The 23474-nt window shown below is 38.6% G+C and overlaps 2 protein-coding genes across 6 annotated transcripts in view; one reads left to right on the top strand and one right to left on the bottom strand.

The window, feature by feature from the left end:
• The window catches only part of LOC135114922 (spectrin alpha chain-like), a 26836-nt gene extending 7830 nt beyond the window's left edge, over positions 1–19006 (top strand). For 2 of the 5 annotated variants that reach the window (XM_064031190.1, XM_064031191.1), the window contains exons 4-21: positions 360–3133; positions 3413–3577; positions 3735–3923; positions 4204–4363; positions 4599–4750; positions 5160–5324; positions 5807–5848; positions 7757–7905; positions 8150–9924; positions 10270–10448; positions 10568–10683; positions 12108–12303; positions 12567–12679; positions 13429–13470; positions 16014–16178; positions 16399–16540; positions 16709–17002; positions 17833–19006. In XM_064031190.1, coding sequence (XP_063887260.1) covers positions 360–3133; positions 3413–3577; positions 3735–3923; positions 4204–4363; positions 4599–4750; positions 5160–5324; positions 5807–5848; positions 7757–7905; positions 8150–9924; positions 10270–10448; positions 10568–10683; positions 12108–12303; positions 12567–12679; positions 13429–13470; positions 16014–16178; positions 16399–16540; positions 16709–17002; positions 17833–17961 — 6947 coding nt within the window. In that variant the 3' untranslated portion in view covers positions 17962–19006. The remainder of the gene's footprint in view (positions 1–359; positions 3134–3412; positions 3578–3734; positions 3924–4203; positions 4364–4598; positions 4751–5159; positions 5325–5806; positions 5849–7756; positions 7906–8149; positions 9925–10269; positions 10449–10567; positions 10684–12107; positions 12304–12566; positions 12680–13428; positions 13471–16013; positions 16179–16398; positions 16541–16708; positions 17003–17832) is intronic. The other 3 variants (XM_064031193.1, XM_064031192.1, XM_064031194.1) reach the window with 3 other exon arrangements.
• Positions 18498–23474, bottom strand: part of LOC135114929 (uncharacterized) — a 15797-nt gene continuing 10820 nt past the window's right edge. Inside the window, exons 2-3 of the mRNA XM_064031207.1 lie at positions 21671–21863; positions 18498–21163 (exon numbers count right to left, since the gene is read on the bottom strand). Coding sequence (XP_063887277.1) covers positions 21039–21163; positions 21671–21863 — 318 coding nt within the window. The 3' untranslated portion in view covers positions 18498–21038. The remainder of the gene's footprint in view (positions 21164–21670; positions 21864–23474) is intronic.

Below are 23474 nucleotides of genomic sequence, written 5' to 3'. Positions count from 1 at the left end.
TTTGTTGTAGGAGTTTTTGTTTGGAATATGTAATAATAAAATTTTATTGTAAATTCATATTGGAAAAACCCTGGTTAAAATTTTATAGTAAATTCATATTGGAAAAACCCTGGTTATTTGGGATTGAGCTGTCATGAGTGCTCAGACATATGTAATAGATCTTTTAACCAGTAAAATACTTAACAGATCCAAGCCAGTGCAGAAACACTGTAATTGTGTGTTCAAGTTCAAACAACTAGAACATTATACCACAAGAAGTAGTCTTCTTGGTACTAGATAGAGCTTTATATGCTCACATACATAGCTAGATAGATATTGATGCATATTTACATTTATTCATCTGATATTATATTTCTCAGATGAACTGCACCGGCTGTGGGAGCTGCTACTTAGCCGCTTGGCAGATAAGGGCATGCGCCTGCAGCAAGCCCTGGTTCTGGTTCAGTTTCAACGGCAGTGTGATGAGGTCATGTACTGGATCAATGACAAGGAGACCTATGTCACTTCTGAAGAGTTTGGTGTAGATTTGGAGCATGTGGAAGTGCTTCAGAGAAAGTTTGATGAATTCCAGAAAGACATGGCAGCCCAGGAATACCGTGTCACAGAGGTCAATGCTCTGGCAGAGAAGCTGGTGACTGAGGGACACCCAGAGGTGGAGGTAATCACCAAGCGGAAGAAGGAACTGAATGAAGCTTGGCAGCGCTTGCGGCAGCTGGCTCTCACACGTCAGGAGAAACTTTTTGGAGCTCATGAGATTCAGCGTTTCAATAGGGATGCTGATGAGACGATTGCTTGGATTGCAGAGAAGGATGTTGTCCTTTCTTCAGATGACTATGGTCGTGATCTTGCCTCTGTCCAGACTCTGCAGCGCAAACATGAAGGTCTGGAGCGTGATCTTGCTGCGTTGGAAGATAAAGTTTCCACTCTCGGTGAAGAAGCCACTCGTTTGTGTGGAATCCATTCTGACCATGCTGAGCAGACCAAGGCAAAGTTAGCTGAAATTGAGCATTCTTGGTCCACCCTGACTGCCAAAGCACAGGAAAGACGCCGTTGTCTTGATGATTCGTACTATTTACACCGTTTCCTCTCTGACTTCAGAGATCTCATCTCTTGGATCAATGACATGCGTGCTATCATCTCTGCTGATGAACTGGCTAAGGATGTAGCTGGGGCAGAAGCTTTGCTAGAACGCCACCAAGAACACAAAGGAGAAATTGATGCTCGAGAAGACAGCTTCAAAACTTGTCGTGAGGCAGGCGAGAAGCTTGTAGAGAAGAACCATAATGCAGCAGAAGAGGTTAAGCAAAATTTGGCTACCCTCAGTAGTGAGAAAGCCACCTTGCTGGCATTGTGGGAGGAGCGACGCATCTTGTATGAACAGTGCATGGATCTGCAGCTGTTCTATCGTGACACTGAGCAGGCTGACACTTGGATGGCTAAGCAAGAAGCTTTCCTTGAAAATGAGGATCTTGGGGATTCAATTGATTCTGTTGAGGCTCTGATTAAGAAACATGAAGACTTTGAAAAATCACTTGCTGCTCAAGAGGAAAAGATCAAGGCTCTTGATGAATTTGCCACCAAGTTGATGGAAGGCCAGCATTATGCAGCTGATGATGTGTCTCAAAGAAGAGAACTGCTTTTGGAGCGTCGTTCAGACCTCCTGGAAATGTCTGCACGTCGCAGAACCATGCTTGAAGATTCTTACCGTCTACAGCAGTTTGAACGTGACTGTGATGAAACAAAGGGATGGATTAATGAGAAACTGAAGTTTGCCACTGATGACAGCTACCTTGATCCTACAAACTTGAATGGTAAAGTTCAGAAGCATCAGAACTTTGATCAAGAACTGAGTGCCAATAAGTCACGTATTGAGGAAATTACATCAACTGGAAAGGAGCTTCTTGATGCTGACCATTATGCCAGTGACAAGATCAGCAGTCGCATGGAAGAGATTGTTCAATTGTGGACTTCTCTTGAAGAGGCCACTCGCAGGAAGGGATCTAAGCTAGAAGAAGCCTCACAGCAACAACAATTTAATCGAGGAGTTGAGGACATAGAACTCTGGCTGTCTGAGATTGAGGGCCAGCTCATGAGTGAGGACTTTGGTAAGGATCTTACAGCTGTGAAAAACCTTCTCAAGAAGCATGCATTGCTGGAGGCTGATGTTGCTGCCCACCAAGACAGAATTGATGGGGTGAGAATTGCAGCTGACCAGTTCGTGGACCGGGGACACTTTGATGCAGACAACATCAAGGCTAAACAAATGACCCTTCAGGAACGCTACAATTCCTTGCAAAAACCAATGAATTTACGTAAGGACCGCTTGAAGGATTCTCTGTTAGTGCAGCAGCTATTCCGGGACATTGATGATGAAGAGGCCTGGATTCGAGAGAAGGAACCCATTGCAGGTTCAACCAACCGTGGCCGAGATCTCATTGGAGTTCAGAATCTGATAAAGAAGCATCAAGCTGTTCTTGCTGAAGTGAACAACCATGAGCACAGGATTGTTGCAGTTACATCATCTGGGGAGGACATGATCAGTGATGGTCACTTTGCTGGAGAAGAGATCAAGCAGCGGGTTAACACCCTCAACCAGCACTGGGCACAACTGAAAGAGCGGGCCAACCAGCGGCGGCAGGATTTGGATGACTCCCTCCAGGCCCATCAGTACTTTGCTGATGCCAATGAGGCAGAGTCCTGGATGAAGGAAAAGGAACCTATTGCAGCTGGAGGAGATTTTGGCAAGGATGAAGACTCTGCAGAAGCACTGTTGAAAAAGCATGAGGCTTTGATGAGTGATTTGGAAGCCTTTAGCTCCACCATTGCTGCCCTGGATGAACAAGCTACAGCTTGCCGCCAGCAGGAAGTGCCAGTCACTGACATCACTGGGAAGGAGTGCGTAGTGGCACTCTATGACTACACAGAGAAGTCACCTCGTGAAGTCTCTATGAAGAAGAACGATGTGCTGACCCTCCTGAATGCCACCAACAAGGATTGGTGGAAGGTGGAGGTGAACGATCGCCAAGGCTTTGTTCCAGCTGCTTATGTGAAGAAAATTGACTCTGGACTAACAGCCTCTCAACAGAACCTTGCTGATGGGAATTCGATTGCTGCTCGTCAAAATCAAATCAGGGTAATTATAATTTTTAAAAACAAATGCCTGAATAACAGTATTGTTATATGTTTGCATACTGTGAACATTTGTGAATATAAGAAAAATAGTTGCAGGATTACCATCATTAAACATTTATAGATTATGTAATTTATATTTGTCTGTTGTAATGCTAAAATTTTAGTCCTTAGATTTCATAAGCTAAGTATCAAAGATTAAGAGTTGGTGAATTGAAAGGATTCATATACAAATAAATGAAAGGTAGGAATTAACCAGTCTCCCATTCTTATGGTTTCACAGGGCCAGTATAAGAACTTGATGGCTATGGCTCAAGAACGACACAAGAAGCTGAGTGAAACAGTGCAGGCTTATGTGTTGGTTAGGGAGGCTGCAGAGCTTTCCCAGTGGATTAAAGACAAGGAACAACATGCACAGATTGAGGATGTTGGGGAGGATCTAGAACAGGTTTGTATTAATTTATAGTCCAATCTTTGAAATTTTTAATAGTTTTAGAAATTTACTTAACTCTTAAGTGATCAGTTATATATTCTTCATAACTGTAAAGCTTTTGAGGTGGTTTTTAATTTTTCTGTGGATTGAAGTGCTTTTATGTTCCATGTAGGTTGAAGTGCTCCAGAAGAAGTTTGATGACTTCAAGACAGATCTGCAAGCAAATGAAGTACGCCTGGCAGAGATGAATGAGATTGCATTGCAGCTGATGAGTCTCGGCCAAACTGAAGCAGCCCTCAAGATTCAGACTCAGATTGAGGACCTTAATACCAAATGGAATTCTCTGCAGCAAATGGCACAGGTCAGGAAGTTTTTTTTTTTTTTTTCTTTTTTTCTTTTTTCCCCATAATATATCAATCTAATTTTTATTTATTTATATTTTTTTTTTGTCAATTTTCTCACCCTAGAACAGTGCAAAGTTTTTTTTTGTTTGTTTACTTTATTGAATTTTTCATAAAGGTCATCACTTAGAAAATATATTGACAAATTACATAACACTGACTCATTGCACATTACTTAATTCAAAGACATCCACTTGCTATCTTAAAGAACCTGAAGTGAACAAAGTATATATGGTACAGGAGCGACAGTTCCAGCTAGGCTCAGCTCATGAGGTGCAGCGTTTCCATCGTGATGTTGATGAGACAAAGGATTGGATTCAGGAGAAAGATGAAGCCCTCAACAATGATGACTGTGGCCGAGACTTGCGTAGTGTGCAAGCTCTTCAGCGTAAACATGAAGGTTTGTACATTTACTCTGGTTGCTTAAATCATGCAAGTTACTTTTCAGTGAGAAAATTACTATTATTAAAGCTAGAATAAGTAATTTAGTTGCCTTTGATTGTGTAGAGATCATTGTTGAGGATCACTATCTTTTTAATTTAGGTTATGGAAGAAAGAGTTTTTTTTAAATCCTAACCCACTGATTTGCCACATGTCTTTTTTTAGCATTTTTGAGAACATATTTCTTGTCACAGGGCTTGAACGTGATTTGGCTGCCCTGGGAGACAAGATTCGGCAGCTGGATGAGACAGCCAACAGGTTGATGCAGACTCACCCTGAGGCAGCAGACACCATTTATGGCAAACAGAGGGAAATTAATGAGCTGTGGACTCAGCTGACTGCAAAGGTATTTTTGATACATCATGTCATTTACTTATGTGGGGTAGCATCAAAGACTGAAAGCAGAATGTCTTGATATCTTCATCCTGAGTTCTTATTTAGTTATATTGTGGCAGCCTTCATCACCCATACTGTAGTTATGGAATGTAGACTAAGGTGGTATTGATAGTTTTTGCTGTCTCAGTAGTTGAAAGTCATTTAAAAGAAATGCACAGTACTCAGATTTCTACTGTGATTATTATTGTTCGTGTCACTAATAGATAAAAGTAGAAAACTCAGTAAGTCATGAATATATGTTTGAAAGTTTAAATTTTATTATAAGGTAGAAAAAGAATAGTAATTAATATAAGATATTTTAGGAAATTTTGAAAATTTGTTAATTTATTCTCTAATTCAGCATCTCTTCTGTTGCACAGGCTAATGCACGTAAGGAAAAGTTGTTGGATTCCTATGATCTCCAGCGCTTCCTGAGTGATTATCGTGACCTCAGCTCATGGATTGCATCCATGATGGGACTTGTCAGCTCTGATGAACTGGCCACTGACGTCACAGGGGCTGAGGCTTTGCTGGAAAGACACCAGGTAAGAGACTTTGATCACCCTTCTCTTTGTCTCATTGAGAAAGTAAGCCTGGTTTGGAAAGTTCATGAAGGAAAGTCCCAAGAATTTCTTGGTTAAATTTTGAAGATTTTGGGTTGGTAGCTATGATGATGGAAGTGAAAAGTGAATGATGTTAGGTGTAGCACACTTACCATCCTTTGATTAGACTCTTGGATAGCAATCACAGTTATGATCTGACAGTTATGTTAAAGTGCCATAATGATCGAGTCTTATCAGGCAATCGTTATATGATCATCACCTTTTCTTTGCTTGTAGTCCATGTTTTATTCCTATGTTCTGCTTCCATCTTGAATATTACAGCTTATGAAAAATTACCACAAATGGGATTTCTCATTCACCCTAAAGTGTAATTCTTATCTAATTTCCTGTAAATGGAATGGAGGGAAGGGTGAACAGATCTTGAAGAACTTGTTTACAATAACTCACCAGCCTTCCTTTTCTAGAGCTTCAGGGCCGAGTTTGACTCACGCTATGGTATTCCCCAGGTATTGATTGGTATTGGGTGGTGTGCAGCTGAATGCTGTACTTGTGTTTATTTATGTGTGTTTTCTGACCTTGGTTAGTGCCCTAGTACATATGTGTGTAGCTTCCCAGTACTAATGATGAACCCAACACAAGCCTCACTATAGTAGTAATTTTAAGAGCATTTCTTCTTTATTACACTTAACCCCATTTAACACAAATACTTCTTATGGGAACGTCTTGATATTATAAAGACAGCATTATTGAGAGCCTTGGTGCTGAAAGGAAAATAGTGTTCAGGCATAAACATTGTACATTTCATTGATGTTTTACCTTTACTTAGCTTTCATTTGATTTTGCATGTAGGATATGAAACAAAACATTTACATGTAAATACATGAAATGCTCCATCCTTTAATGAAAGCATGTTTATGATAAACAGACAATAATACTGAGATTGGTTCAGGATGTTTATGATACAGAACTTTATTAGTGGTTAATGTACACAGTATTCCTCACTGTAATCACATTTTTCCTTTCCATACAACTGGCTTTTTCGCAGACAAGTGGGATGGCACATATGGGATTGTTACAGATTTGTCAGTTATTCTAATTTACTGGACTTTTCTATACTACCTTACTGTAATATACTATCATCAGATGTATTTTTTCTGATAAGCTCATAAGTTTCTATTGAACTAAGTATAAAGTTGTATAATTTCATTCATATGAATACGAGTATAGTAAGTCATGCATTTTTATATGAAACTTCTTGTATACTCTTGTAATGAATTTGCTACCTCTTAATTATTATTAAATGTTCTGAGTTTACTTTTCAAGGGAACCTCCAGGTTATATTCAGTTATGTATTATTTTTTTTCACTTTTAAGTAGTAGTACTATTTATATAAAAAAAAAGTGGCTGTGGATGAAAATTCTAAAAAGCCAATTAAGGTAATATATATATATATATATATATATATATATATATATATATATATATATATATATATATATATATATATATATATATATATATATATACACACATACACACACACACACACACAAAATAAGATCATGATTTTCAACCCTCAGTACACTGCAATAAGTGGATTGCTTGAAAGCATCAAATCATTCACAAATCTCAATAAGAAAAATTTATAAAATATATCTATAAAATGAAAATTTAGCAAATAAGTTAAATTTATATATTTAAATGACAAACTAATAATTTATACATATACTACACTTTCCTGTAATTCACATTCACCTTCACTTACACTGATGGACAGTCACATGTCTTGGTGCAAGGTGACTTTAGTTAGGCTGCTGATGAACAAACAGCGATCAAGGCTGACAGGTTGCAATCATTCCAAAGAAGGTAGACGGTGCTTGAGTGTTGTCCTTGTAATTATAAATATACTAACATGTCTGAAAAAGTAGTGTATGAGAACAGGTTTTGTGTAGACATTAATGAGTGTAACACTTGTAACATATTAATCAGGAATTGCAGCATGCTATTTTACTGTGGATATTGATTTGAGTGACCTACATGAACTCCTGATTCATTGTAATATTTCTTTCTTATCCAAATTATCTTTGTTTATTAGATATACCTATTTAAAGCAGTTTGAATCTTCAGGTAACTCTAATTAACACATGGGTATAATTTTGTGTTTATAGATAGAAATGCATTTTTAGCAGTGCCTCTTAGAACTACAAGAGGAGATAAATTTTTATACTTGCTGGTCCTCTTTGTGTGTGAAAATCTTAAAAGCTAAACATGAGTATTATCAGGAAGTTCTTGAAAGGATAAACATATTTTTACTTATACAAAGTAGAGAGGAACCTTGCCAATATTTATTCATGTTATCAGCTTGTTGCATATTGAAATTTGGTTTGAGATGTAACCTGGTTTTCTTTATTTAGGAACACCGCACTGAAATTGATGCACGTGCTGGCACCTTCCAAGCCTTTGAGCTCTTCGGACATCAGCTCCTGCAGTCAGGTCACTTTGCCTCTGCTGAAGTTCAGGAAAAGTTGGATGCCATGAATGAGGCCCGACAGGACCTTGAGAGGTGATTAACATTGTCAACTACACTTATGTGTGTTAAATTTATTGTTAGTTTGATGTTGTTGTATTTTTATTATTGTTGTCAAAGGTCAATTTCATATTTCCATAGACCAATCTTTCTCACTATTGGCAGTTTGCCAAGCAGCATGGTACATTAAAACTTGTAGCTCAATTTTTTAGATTTCTCAGCACTTTCTTAGGGTACAGTATTTGTACCTTTTTGTTGATAATAATTGTGCCTTCTGCAGGGCATGGATTGCACGCCGCATGAAATTGGACCAGTGTTTGGAGCTCCAGCTTTTCTACCGGGACTGTGAACAAGCTGAAAACTGGATGTCATCTCGAGAAGCCTTCCTGTCCTCAGATGAAGCTGATGCTAAGGCTGACAATGTTGAGGCATTGATCAAGAAGCATGAAGACTTTGACAAAGCCATTAATGCCCAGGAAGAAAAGATAGCTGCTCTGAATCTGTTTGCTGATCAGCTTGTTGCTGCCGAACATTATGCCATGAAAGACATTGGAGACAAGAGAGGACAAGTATTAGATCGCTGGCAACATCTGAAGGAAGCTCTCATTGAGAAGCGCTCCAAGCTTGGGGAGTCTCAGACCCTCCAGCAGTTCTCGCGCGATGCTGATGAGATTGAGAACTGGATAGCTGAGAAGCTTCAGGTTGCCACTGAGGAAAGTTTCAAGGACCCAGCAAATATTCAGTCAAAACACCAGAAGCATCAGGCCTTTGAGGCTGAATTAGCTGCTAATGCTGACCGTATTCAGAGTGTTCTGTCGATGGGACAGAACCTGATTGATAAACACCAGTGTGCTGGCTCTGAAGAGGCTGTGCAGCAAAGGCTGGAGTCCATATCAGAACAGTGGGACTTCTTGACCCAGAAATCAGCTGAAAAATCTCTCAAGCTGAAAGAAGCAAATAAGCAAAGAACATTTATTGCAGCTGTAAAGGACTTGGACTTTTGGCTTGGTGAGGTAGAGTCTCTTCTCACCAATGAGGATGTGGGTAAAGATCTTGCTAGTGTCCAGAACTTGATGAAGAAGCACCAGCTTGTTGAAGCTGACATCCAGGCCCATGATGACCGCATCAGTGACATGAATGGACAGGCTGACTCTCTGGTGGAGAGTGGCCAGTTTGATACTGCCAACATTCAGGAGAAGCGTCAGAGCATCAATGAGAGATATGAGCGCATCAAGAACTTGGCTGCCCACCGCCAGTCTAGGCTGAATGAGGCTCTCACCCTTCATCAGTTCTTCAGAGACATTGCTGATGAAGAGTCATGGATCAAGGAGAAGAAACTTCTGGTAGCTTCTGAAGATTTTGGAAGAGATCTGACTGGTGTCCAAAACTTGAGGAAGAAGCACAAGCGTCTGGAAGCAGAGTTGGCTTCCCATGAACCTGCCATCCAAGCTGTGCAAGAGGCAGGAGAAAAGCTGATGGGTGTCTCTAATGTTGGTGTGTCTGAAATTGAGAGCCGCCTCCAACAGTTGTCTGAGACCTGGTCCCAGCTGAAGACTATGGCTGAACAGCGTGGTCAAAAGTTGGAACAGTCTCTCACTTACCAGCAGTTCCTGGCTAAGGTGGAGGAGGAGGAGGCATGGATCAGTGAGAAGACTCAGCTGCTCTCTGTCCCAGATTATGGTGACAATATGGCTGCTGCTCAAGGCCTTTTGAAGAAGCATGATGCCTTTGAGACTGACTTTGCTGTGCATCGTGACCGTTGCAATGATGTGTGTGAAGCTGGAGCCAAGCTGGTTGCAGATGGCAATCACCATGGAGACTCCATCAAGCAGCGATGCCAACAGCTGAAGGACAAGTTGGAAGCTCTGAATGGCATTGCTACTCGCAGGAAGAGGAAGTTGGCAGACAATTTGGCATATCTCCAGTTCATCTGGAAGGCTGATGTGGTGGAGTCTTGGATTGCTGACAAGGAGTCGCATGTCAAGTCTGAGGAATTTGGACGTGACTTGAGTTCTGTCCAGACACTCCTTACTAAGCAGGAGACCTTTGATGCCGGTAAGACACGACAATGATAAATAACAACAGTTTTATATTCTATAGTTAAGTTTCCAATCTATATTAATTAAGATAAGGTTTCTAATTTCAAAAATCAAATAGGAAAGTTCAAGGGAATCTTGTATTTTCAATCTATTCCATGTGGAATGTCAGTAATTTTAACAGGCTTGCCAAAATTCCTTGAGTGGTGTTTTACTACAGCTTTATCTCACTAGCAATGGGAAATCTGAGGTGATAGAATTGTTGCTTGTGAAGGCATTCCCTCTTGATGCATGAATAGTTTGATATTTGTTTCTTTTAAAAGTTCCAATGTCTGAAGAGAAAAAAAGCAAAATATTTTTTTAGGTCTTGCTGCATTTGAACATGAGGGAATCCAGAACATCACCACCCTGAAGGACCAGTTGGTGTCTGGTAACCATGAACAGTCTGAGTCCATCATCAAGCGCCATGCAGATGTTGTGGCCCGTTGGAACAAACTTCTCAGTGATTCCCTTGAGCGCAAGAACAAGCTGTTAGTGATGCAGGTTTGTAAAAAAATTTGTTAGTAGTGATATTTTGAAAGTTTCCTTCATAAAAGAAATACTACATAATTTCATGACTTACAACTTATAATTAGAGAATAAAATATATTTTCTGCTAACAGGAACAGTTCCGTGAAATTGAAGAGCTCTACCTTACATTTGCCAAGAAGGCCTCTGCTTTCAACTCTTGGTTTGAAAATGCTGAGGAGGATCTTACAGATCCAGTGCGTTGTAACAGGTAATGAACTTTGGATGCAATATTTTGCTGTTTTTAAAGATATGTGATAGACACTAAGGAAATTAATCCTATATCAAAGATCTTGGACCTAAGCACCTGAAAGATGTATTAACACCTTCAATATGATGACGCCTACATAGGTGTCATGAAGTGCCAGTGGAATATACGATGATGCCTATGCAGGTGTTGTGGTTGGATTCTATTTTAGTTGTTGAACTATCCTGTATCCTATCTTGACTTGCCTTGACAGTCTCTGTATCATGTCCTTGAGGTTCTATTGCTCCTCCCCACCCTCTGTTTCCACCAGTCAGTAAATGAGCTATCCCAAGCCCCACTCTCTATCCAAAATGAGGAAGTCACATTGGCAGAGGCGTACATAATAGTGACACCCCCCCAACTTATGCTCCTTCCCTTATCTTCCATATCCCCCTATCCTTCTCTTCATCCTATACCCCTTTCTACCAGAGAGGAGAGACTGTTTGGGGGTACAGTTCCCCTGTTCCCTTGCTCATTCCTTGCCCTTTTACCTTCCCCTTCCCTCTTCCCTACACACTCTCTCTCTCTCTCTCTCTCTCTCTCTCTCTCTCTCTCTCTCTCTCTCTCTCTCTCTCTCTCTCTCTCTCTCTCTCTCTCTCTCTCTCTCTCTCTCTCTCTCTCTCTCTCTCTCTCTCTCTCTCTCTCTCTCTGTGTGTGTGTGTGTGTACGCGTGCGTGCGTGTGCATGCTTGCATGTGTGCTGATGCAACTGGAAAGGTCATCTTATGACAATTACTGATGAATGAAGGTAGTGGACTCATGTCTATTACTACTTTGTTTTACATATATATATATATATATATATATATATATATATATATATATATATATATATATATATATATATATATATATATATATATATATATATATGTATATCATGTGTGTGTGTGTGTGTGTGTGTGTGTGTGTGTGTGTGTGTGTGTGTGTTTTGTACTTGCACCCAGAAAAACAACAACTGCCTCAGATTTCTATGATAACTGAAGGGTTGACTCAGTGAGAGAGAGAGAGAGAGAGAGAGAGAGAGAGAGAGAGAAAGAGAAAGAAAGAGATATTATAGTATTAGAAATTAGACAAGCTACTGCTCACCTACGCCATATATGAGTAATGTTTGTTTTTTAAGCAACTGGAGTGAAATGGTTAAATATGATCAAAATGGAGAACTGAAATAAAGAAAAGTTTTTGTGAAAAATAGGATCAGAGAGTGCTTGACATCATGGCAAAAAACAACAGCAGTGAACCACTTTTCATTAAGATTTTCACTTTTCAGTCATGCCATTGCCAAGTAGCATTATCTCAGTCATGAATATAATTTGTTGACATGAAGAAAAATTGAAAGTCAACTCTAGAAATGATTCATCAATTTATGTATTTTTATTCTTGTTGCAGCATTGAAGAAATCAAGGCTTTGCGTGAGGCTCATGCTCAGTTCCAGGCATCTCTTTCCTCAGCCCAGGCAGACTTTGAAGCTCTGGCTGCTCTAGACCAACAGATTAAGAGCTACAATGTTGGTCCCAATCCCTACACATGGTTTACTATGGAGGCTCTTGAAGATACTTGGCAAAACCTGCAGAAAATCATCAAGGTGAAACATTTTTGTTTGATTTTTGGAATAGGAATAGCAGAAGGATCCCCTGCAACATATTTGGCTGTTTATTGTGACATACTTTTTATGTACATTTACACATATTTGCCCTGCTCATTTGTTATGCACACTTACACATTTGCCCTGTAATGCTTAGCTGCATTTAAGTAATGCTGATCATTGGACATTCCTTCAAGCCTGTGAAGTGTAATAGTAGTGCTATCAAATTATTTCACTGACAGTTCATCTCTCTCTCTCTTCAGGAACGAGATACAGAGTTATCTAAGGAGGCACAACGACAAGAGGAGAATGACAAACTGAGGAAAGAATTTGCCAAGCATGCCAATGCCTTCCACCAATTGCTGACAGACACTAGGTGAGTCATCCTTAACCAGTACATGTGCCTTTCAGTAACTTGCAGATCATCATAGGATGGGATGTTTGGTGACTATAAAGAAAATTAATTCTGATTGTTTTATTGTAGAATGTTATACTAAGTTGTACTGCAATTTCTCTGGAGTCTCATGTTAAGAACTCAGCAAATTCCATTAACTTAAAGAAAGTCACAATGTCAGTGTGTTAGCTTCCATACAGATTAACATTAAGAACCATGCTAAATACAACTTTACAGTACATTGCTAGAATCAAATGTGAAAAATTATTGATCTTTCCCTTAACTAGATATCTCTATGCAAGTATTCTCAGCAAAGGGCTGTACATGTGGGCTCAGAAGTACAGGTACAAGATTTACACTATATATAAAAGACAATGAAACAGGTGTAGGGAACATAACTGCTGAAACCACCGTGATAGCTAAATGCTTAATTGATTTGTATTCTTTGGTTATGTTTCCCTAAGAAAATAATGGCTTCTAATTCTTTCAGGATTTAATTGCTTTTTATATATGTAAAAATTTATCATCATATTCAACTAAAGTTTGTGTTGTCCACTGGTGGTTTCAGCTCATAAATCTGTGGAGTGTGAAGGTGAAGGGCTTTTTCGTATTAAACATTTCCTGGTGTCGATGTGCAGCTACAGAGTGGCTCATTTTGGTTAGCTGTCTTGGGAGTGTGAGGCTGCCGGTGAAGGTGAATTGTGTTGTTCATGTTTCTCCTCTCTGTACAGGTTCCATCTCCTGGGTTTCTCCCTTATCGGCTATGATGAGAGGTCAATATTACTCTCTACTGCATGGGCTTGGTTTTGGCTTGTACTGACTGTTAGTAGTTAATGGTGTTCTTTACCCAGATTTATAGTATTTATTTTCATTTTTCTGGAATTTTTCAAAAAACTTGAAAGGTTGCAAGTACTTGCATTTGAAAGTTAACATTTTTGTCAAAGAATTAGCAGAAATACTAATACTGGTATTGAAATGAAAATTAGTTTTGATGTAAAAAAAAAAAGAAACTGAAATACTAATTTGTTATGAGATTAACACCATTAATTCAATATTTTAAGTTGAATATAGCACAGGGTAAGTCATCTTAGCCCTTAAACAGCTATGATCATCTCTTTAGGTTCAGGTCCAGCACCTTGCTCAGGTTGATGATCTATCAAGGCATGGTTTTTCACACCACAAGTTTTGAATTTTTCTCACATGGGCTCTGGCAGTTTGTATTAACTTATTCTCTCAAGAAGTAGGTTTTTTCCATTGTAATTTATTTTATTTGTTTTATTTTTTTAAGAACAGTTTTAAAAAGCTGTAGAGATGATTAGTTAGCTTCTTATGGTTACTTCTTTTATTACTGATGCAGAATACTTCATAAACAGTTTTGAAAACCTTACTGGAAATCCCAGTAATATACAATAAGCCCTGCTAAAAGTATTCAAGATCATAGCATTAAAATGTTTAGGAATATGAGGCCATGAATGATATGTGTAACAATCTACTTGACATGCATAGTTGAATGATTGTCATTTTGACTTCAGAACTAAATTCAACAATATGACTGAAATTTGTGAGGATGCGTTTCTAACAGTGACTTCATCATATGCTGGTATTAAAGAAAATACAAATTGATATCCATTTCTTTAAGTGAAGAAGTGAATATTGATGGTGGGAACACCATCTTCATCCATCTCTATCTTAGCCTGAATGTGAAGAGCTTGAAACAAAGATACGTGCTGCTACATAGGTTAAGAATGAGATCATCTCACTGATTAACAACAGTAAATCCGTTCACAAGTATTTTTTGACACAAGCAGCTAAAATGATAAAGCAGTGTAGCTCCAATAATAGAAACGTTTTGGGTGTTATGATATTTTGAACACATGATGAGCTGAATTTCCATACTGGGAGTTGAATATAACAAATGAAAATTGTCAAAGTTATATATCTTCTGGTTTTATTTATTTTCTTATATTTATCATTTTTATTGTATGTTCTATATTTTGAAGTGTTGGTGGTAAGGATTTTAAGTTCCCCTATATTTTAGGTTATAAGATGGCTGACTACATAAGATAGCTACAGGTTTTCAAGTTTAAAGGTTTAAAAGCTTAAAAGTTTTGAGTCATCTTTGTTGTACATGTTAGATAGTATATTTTCATGGTATAGTCTTATTAAAAAGGAATTAGTATCAAGCTGAAACTTGTAAGATGGTGGATAGCCGGAGGATGGTTTCTGTAGTTGTTTTGCACCCTGATGAATACCATGTTGCAGTTGTGTGTCTATGAAACATTTTTTAATGCTTACATCCAAAATATTAGGGTATATATCCAACAAATGTGCAACAATAAGAAAATACTTTGATATACCATGGGGCTTTATCAAGGATATATTGTACTGCCTGAAATATGAAAGATGGTTATCAAGTAGCAGGCAGTGGATTGAGTTATAGATTTACATTTTTTACTCAGGGCACATAGACTGCACCTTGTAGAGAGATTATTATGAAGTTGAACAGTCATCTTATAACTTGAAGTACATGGTAAATCTGTGAAGGATATAGATTCACACATTGCATTGACATATGTTTATAAAAGTAACTGCTTACTTCACAAATGTTTCTTAGAGCATGAAAAAAATAATTTGTTGCCTTATCATAATCATGGCTGTATTAATGCACTGTTTTAATTTTGACTTACATTATCTTCCTGTCATTAGATACATAACAAGAAATTTATTATTGTTTATTTCAACATTTTACAAGGATTAGTATAAGTGGATTCTTAGTACATTGTGGCTTGAAAAGAATTATTCTTACATTTTGATATTTGTTTCTCTCAGGTGGATATTGGGTTCTTAACTGCTGTTGTGATATGACTTATTACAGCTTCTAGTGCTTTGCTCTTTCCAAATTACGTATAACACAAACACACACATAAATGGCAGATACTACATTAATTTAACACACACAAACTGCAGATAATACATTAATTCACAACCTTCTAGGCTAAATATATGTATAGGAACTCTCATCAGTATGGAATAATTAAAAATTTAGTGAGTAATGAGTTTATAATCTCTTGGAAAATTTGTATTTTGAACATAGTGTGTTTTTCCTTGGTCTTCCTGTTACACATTTCTGATTTTTAATTTGGTTTTATGTGGTAGTTACATTTGTTTTAGTACTAGACTGTACAAGCTGCAAGTTTGTATAAATATTAATTTAAATTTTGAAAAGTAAGATATGTGGATGTTACTTATTAGCAACACTTGCAATGAGTTTTAAAGATGAAATTTTGTTCTAATATCCTCAAACCTCTGCTGGCAGATCCTCCATGATGGAGGGATCAGGTACTCTGGAACAGCAGCTAGAGGCTACACGGCAGAAGGCTGCTGAAGTGAGGGCACGCCGGTCAGACTTAAAGAAGATTGAAGACTTGGGACAGATCCTGGAGGAACATCTCATCCTTGATAATCGATACACTGAGCACAGGTGAACATAATGCAAATAGCCTCATCTGTTGTGGTTCAGAGTTCAGAAACATCCAACTGCTGTCTAGCCATTTAATTATTTATTTATATCTGATTATTGTTTTGTTTTTCATATGGTTCTTTTAAGCAGTGTCCTAACTATCATTACAATGAAAAGTTATTATGCTGGATCTTTCTTGGTTCAGGAAAAAAAATATGCTGATTGTAATTTCATTCTGCAGCACGGTGGGGTTGGCACAGCAATGGGATCAATTAGACCAGCTAGGAATGCGCATGCAGCACAACTTAGAGCAGCAGATACAGGCCCGCAACCAGTCTGGAGTGTCAGAAGATGCCCTCAAGGAGTTCAGCATGATGTTCAAGGTGAGTGGATGAGGAATAAAGTGATTTATTGATATTTTGGGTAGGTTTTGATTGATTAAAAAGAAAGGAAGGCACTATTTTTTTGGGGGGTAGTCATAGGGGATATATCTTGTTTCACTGAAATGTGCCATGATATTCTTTGCTAAACTTCAAATGACCTTGTTGCAGCACTTCGACAAAGAGAAGTGTGGTCGTCTGAACCATGCTGAATTCAAGTCCTGCCTGCGAGCACTGGGGTATGACCTGCCCATGATAGAAGAGGGACAGAGTGACCCAGAGTTTGAGGCCATCTTAGATGTTGTTGATCCAAACCGTGATGGTGCAGTCTCACTCCAGGAATACATGGCCTTCATGATTTCCAAGGAGACCGAGAATGTCCACAGCTCAGAGGAGATCCAAAATGCCTTCCGGGCAATTGCTGCAGGAGACCGTCCATATGTGTTGCGAGAAGAACTTTATCAGGTATGTTAATTTTTTCAGATGTGTTGTAGTCTATTCTTATATATATATATATATATATATATATATATATATATATATATATATATATATATATATATATATATATATATATATCTTTCTGGGGGCACTATGTTGAAGTAGCAAGCAGAAATTCCTCTTAGTCGTTAGGCAACTTTGTTAAAATTAAAATCCTGTGTCTCTCTCTCTCTCTCTCTCTCTCTCTCTCTCTCTCTCTCTCTCTCTCTCTCTCTCTCTCTCTCTCTCTCTCTCTCTCTCTCTCTCTCTCTCTCTCTCTCTCTCTCTCTCTCTCTCTCTCTCTCTCCCCTCCAAGTCAACAATTGTTGAGAGGAAATGAAATTTATGGATTGAGTGATTGATAACGTGTTAGTTAATGAATTACAGCATCTTGAGATTGAAAAATAGTTCAAATATGTTTGAGGAAGAATGAGAGGACTGATGCGTCCAGGAGTGAGGTGCAGTGAGTGAGGCGCATGTGTAAGTGGAGACACTTACGGAGTGGGTAGCCACATAAGGCAGTGCTATGAAAAGGTGACAAACTAAACTAGATTGAAAAGTGAAAGCAATAGGTTTGTGATACTTTTATGAAACAGAGAGAATGGGGAACAGTGTCATTCACATGTAATAGAATAAATGGTCATTGTTAGATATCTGAATGGAGATATTTAATTAATTTATAAGTTAAGTTATGAGTACTTGTAACTATGCTTGGATATAATCCCTCAATTCTTTTAACCAACAAAAACTTTGTCATATTCTCTAATTTAATTCCAAGTTACACTTTTAATTGCATCACCTGAACATTTTAACAGAACCTCACCAAAGAGATGGCAGACTACTGTGTGGGGCGGATGAAACCATACGAAGACCCCAAGACGGGCAACACAGTTCCTGGAGCATTAGACTACATGGAGTTCACACGTACTCTCTTCTCCCAGTAGCATGCAGTTTACTCCTTGTTCACACTTGCTTTAACATAGCTTTTACTATATCCATGAAGTGCTACTCTTATAGAATAGATGTTAAATAAATTATATTAGTCACGTATCCTGTTGTGCACAGAGAAATCCGAGAAAATGTATAACATTTAGTCTTGGGCAGCTCTCCACTTAGATTGTTGGTCTAGTAATGGGACTGCTACTGGATGTTTCAATCTTAGCTTGGCTTTGTTTAGCTCTACCATTTTTGATTCCGATTTTGTAAAACTCAGAAATTTAATAAATGACCTCTAAAAATTGTATGGAAGACAACTATGGACAAAGTACTTTGAGGGAGGCTTACGGTAGTTATGATGAAAGTTGCATAACAGCTGTGTTAAGTCATTGTGCTTGAAGACTGCCACTCTGGTCCTGCTCACATAAACATACACACACATGCACACACAATCACCAGTGCAGATCATAGTTCTAGGAATGCTATGTAGCAGGACTGAAGGAGTGAGGAGGTTGTACCCGCTGGTACTGAAGAATATGACGGCTACTAAAACTTGGACCCTCTTCTCGCTCCTCAGTCATGTTTCATTGCAATAAGAAATTAACACTCACATGCACAGACACAGTTCCCTTTCCATACAGGTTTCTGGGTGCAGGTAAGGGTTATAGGGAGGGCATGTAGCAAGGTTCAAGGAGTAAGGGGTTCTTCCATCAGGGACTGAAAGAAATCTGACGGCTAAGCATCAGGCCCTCTCCTCACTCCTTTACCAAGCTATGCAAGCACTGAGGCAGCATCTGTCATTGAGAATGGAAGGGAATGACTGGAATACAACTTGACATTAATAATGTCATTTCACCAACCCACACTTTGCATGAGATAAGCTTGTGAAAGGCATCTATATTTATTGTTATTTTGAAAAATGTAGAGTGAGTGAGGATTGAGGGTGGCAGTCATGGTGAAGGGAGCTTTTCCTCCAGCAAGCTATCTTTTCTGTCTTAAAATACTATGAACTCCAATTGTTCTTGATTCCAGTATTAAAGTTTGTGAAGTATATATTTGTACGTTTGAGCCCCATGAAGTAACTTGGAGCAGTGAGGGAGATGCAGGATTTTAGAAAGATGTCAGTTTTTATCCTCAATACCTTGGTTATCATCTTCAGGTTACCTGGTTATCTACATCAGTACTATAATTCAGCTTACTAAGTTGTACATCTTGATTTTTTTTTTTTTTTTTTTTTTTTTTTTTTTTTTTTTTTTTTTTTTTTTTTTTTTAGACCGTATTGCGTTGATGTCTTCCCATTGACCGCTGTTTAACATTGCTGAGTACTTATATAACTATCATCTCTCCTGACGTGTCCATACCATCGCAATATATATTTTCCTAACATTCATCACTACTCCACACCTCATCACCACATCCTGTCTTCCTACTACTCACACCCATACAATATCAATGGTCGCACACATGTACATAATGGCCATGTTCCTTAACAGTATCCTGTTGACAGCAAGCTTGCTATCATTACGCTTTAATTTCCTTAAGCTTAATCCAGGAATTCTGATTTTTATCTTGTACACATTCATGCGGGATTTAACTTCTTGGATATCCCTCGGGGCATTAAAAAGTCGTGTTTTATGTTCCAATGGGAAAAGTCAGGATTCAGGATGGCAAGTAAAATCAAGACCATCTTCCTCTTGGAGGAAGAATAAGAGGAGAGACCATGACGTCACAAGTGAAGCTGCTAAGCTCCGCTACCTTCTCGGAAGTCGACCCAAAACATTGTTCAGCTACTGATAAGCCCGACATCCATCCACCAACAAACATTTTGCCATTATGCCTGCTTGTTCGGCCTATGGCTGCATCAGGTGGACTTACGATGGAAAGATATCATTTTACCGGTAAAGCTTAGAGGTTTTCATGGCCAATCATCACATGAAATGCTAGAAATTAAACTGGGTTAAATCATGAGCGCCAAAAGACGCAGGTCATAATATGACCAGTTATTTGAAGAATTCACTTGCAGTTAATCATCTGGGAGATCCACATGCAAGAAAATCAAATTAAAGTAATGGAGGATTCTATATGTATAAAAACACAATAGCAACACGTACTCATCATAACACTGTACATAAAAAAAAGTTTAACAAAATTATTTCCTCGTAAGTGAGAATGATTATATTTTAAAGACTTAGTAACGGTGTGAGCTTTGTTGAATCTTCCTGTTCCACTGTTTCCCTTCTGCTTTGCTGCTGCGTTAATTAAAAAGAGCAGATTTTCAGGCAGCAAGTATATACGTAAGCAGTTCTCTGCACTCCATAATAAAGGGAGGAAACAATAACTCCTTCCAAAATAACGTGGTATTGTTTTTTTTTTTTTCATTTATTCATTTACATATTTATTTATTTTTTGAGCGAAAACTAATATGTATCTAACAAAGGTGCTTGATATGAAAAAGAAAAGTAACGTACAACTTGTTGCATGCTGTAAAAAAAAAAAAAAAAAAAAAAAAAAGGCAAGTTGAAGGTGCGTTTTATCACTAACACGGGAAGCACTCACAGCTGTATCCCGCTGGGCCGTTGGGCTGGAACACTTGTGTACATACACCATCTCGTAAATGAGGAGGAACACCTGAGTGGAAGGCTGGACTCGAGTCAAGACCAGGTGTAAATTTCCCCGCCAAGACATCTAAAATGGTGATCAGGTAATGAAACCAATAAGCTTTTCATAACTTGTGTACACATGGCTGAGTGTACAGCTTTCCCAATCTGCACACCTTCCCAGAAACAATGAAAAGATCCTGCCAAACTGCTGTTATATGTTTATTTGGTGCCATGGATGTAATTTCGTAAACAACACAGGTAATCTTATGAGTTTGTATGGTTCACACACACACACACACACACATATATATATGTATATATATATATATATATATATATATATATATATATATATATATATATATATATATATATATATATATATATATATATATATATATATAATCAAAATAGGGTAGCAAAAGCTAAGTTTGTTGCCGATACACTGTTCCACCTTGCTTGTCACAACCCGCGCTAACACTGCATTACCAGAAGAATCTGTACCAGAACAAAGGCTCTATCCTCATTTTCTCGGATGCAAGGTCTTGTCTTTCTTCAAAGAGTTCAGAGAACATGCCTGCAGGGAATCGAGGAGAGCTTTCTTGTGCGTCTGGAAATGAAAAAAAAAAAAAAAAAAATCAAGCCACGCAGAAATGTCATATAATGTAATATGAAATGTCACCTTAAGTATGACAGTAATGACTCGGCAACTAAGGACTGGGAGTGTAATGGCTGTCAAAATCAAGTGGTTAATACCAAGCATCATATTTTATTTGTGTACCAGTAGATGAAGTAATAGAAAAAAAAATGTACATTATTTGATTTAAATATCTCCACCTTTTGCCCAAATAATTATAAAACTCGACTTTGAGGAACATAGAACAGTTGCTATGAAGAGAAAACTACACGAACAGTTTTCGTGACTCGTCTATATAGTGTCTTTTAGAGAAGGAACACATGCTTAATTTGCTGATTGCGCATTTGAACTTGTCTTCATGACGACAAGTACAAAACTGGGATTGATTAGTGGCAGACACTTCAAAATGAAATTGTAAGGAGCAATAAACTGGATTTCCTTATAATAGGAAGGTTTACTGATCATGATTGACGTCTTCACCTGGGCCGAGCGTTAGGATCACCTCATCTGAGTCATCCTCATCACTACCACTTTCACTTGAGATCTGCACTTGCAGGGGTTGTGGCTTGGCTGGTGGGGACGGCTCGGGATAACCTATGGGAAAGTGCACGGCGACCACAGCCGTACACAGGCTCATCGTCACCAACAGCAGCAGTTGTGGGCTTCTGGAACTCTTCAAGAGAGCAAGGAGCAATATTATTCTGTTCTGGAACTGTCCTCATAAAAAAGGACATTATTGTTTCGTGATATGATGAACATATGTATAATTGAGAGAAAAGTAAGTGTATAACGATGGTGCACAGGAAGTTGTCGAAATGTATGTACATAGTGTTCCTTGTGCTCTCTCTCTCTCTCTCTCTCTCTCTCTCTCTCTCTCTCTCTCTCTCTCTCTCTCTCTCTCTCTCTCTCTCTCTCTCTCTCTCTCTCTCTCTCTCTCTCTCTCTCTCTCAGCCCGGCTTAATTAAGTTAGGGCTTTGGGGAAGGCCGCTGATGATTGTTTCTTATCGCATTTGAGGGTAACGAGTGACTTTTTATTTCAGATTCCTTGTTACAGTGCACGAGTTATTCGAATGCTATTTACATATTTGCTGATATTTCAATAGGGAAAAATATAAACCCGGAAAGTAGTGCACACACACACACACACACACACACACTAACACAAACACACACACAGTTACGGCTAGTTGTTGACTTCGCCTAGTTCCTGAGTCAAGAAGTGGACATTCCAGAAAATTAGAACACCCAGTATGGCAGGAATACAGAATACGTGACAACAGTGAAGCAGGTTAACGAGTGAAGGTTTAAACAACATAAAGAAGCCGGAACTATGGAATTAAACGGCGCTGACCTCATTACCTTCTGTAGCTGCTCGCTGTGTCTGTGTATGTACATAGACGGATAGATAGATGTATGTGAAAAAAACAAAAAAAATAATAGTGTTCGGTTTTTCAATTCTTGCAGCCTTACAGTTGAAAGTCCGCATATTATATATTAACTTACATACTACATCTTCAGTGTACATCAACTCTAAGGAAATATCTTGCAATTTGATATGGTGACTGCCAGATGGCGCCGACCAACCTAAACAGTAGACTAGGCCCGAGATGATCAGTGAATTATTCTTGTCAGTGTGTGTGTGTGTGTGTGTATGTGTACTTTGTTTCACCTATTTACTGCAGGTAGAGTAGGCTCTGTAAGTAGTACATCCTTTTGCACGCTCAGCCATTCTCGACCCATCTCAAGCATCCTGTCCCTGGCGAACACATGCTGCGTTCTCAATACCCACGTACGCAGCCGGTCAGTCCGCTTTTTCTCGGTTCATGGGTAAGTAAGTCGTGTTTCAGGCTCCTTATCTTGTCTTCCTTCAGTCAATCTCCAATTCGGTGGTATTTTTTTTTCTTTATCTGGGAGCGCCACTGGCCAAGGGTAAGTGCCATTTCACAAAAAAAAAATCAAAAAGAAAAATCAAATAACGGAGGATAAGCGTCTTGAAACCTCCCTCTTGAAAGAGTTCAAGAAGGAGGAAATACAGAAGTACGCAGGGAGTTTCATAGTTTACCAGAGAAAGGGATGAATGATTGAGAATATTGGTTAACTCTTGCATTAGAGAGATGCACAGAATAAAGGTGAGAGAATGTAGAAAGTCTTTTGCAGCGCAGCCACAGAAGGAGTGGAAGTGTGCAGTTAACAAGATTAGAAGAGCAGTTAGCGTGAAAAAAAACGGTAAAAGATAGCAAAAGACACAACATCGGGGCAATGAGAGAGAGGCTGAAGAAAGTCA

Source organism: Scylla paramamosain, chromosome 28, assembly GCF_035594125.1.
Source record: "Scylla paramamosain isolate STU-SP2022 chromosome 28, ASM3559412v1, whole genome shotgun sequence".
NCBI classification, from domain to species: Eukaryota; Metazoa; Arthropoda; class Malacostraca; order Decapoda; family Portunidae; genus Scylla; species Scylla paramamosain.
The sequence above is the reverse complement of the archived record's forward strand: the minus strand, read 5'-3'. Positions and strand labels throughout refer to the sequence as shown.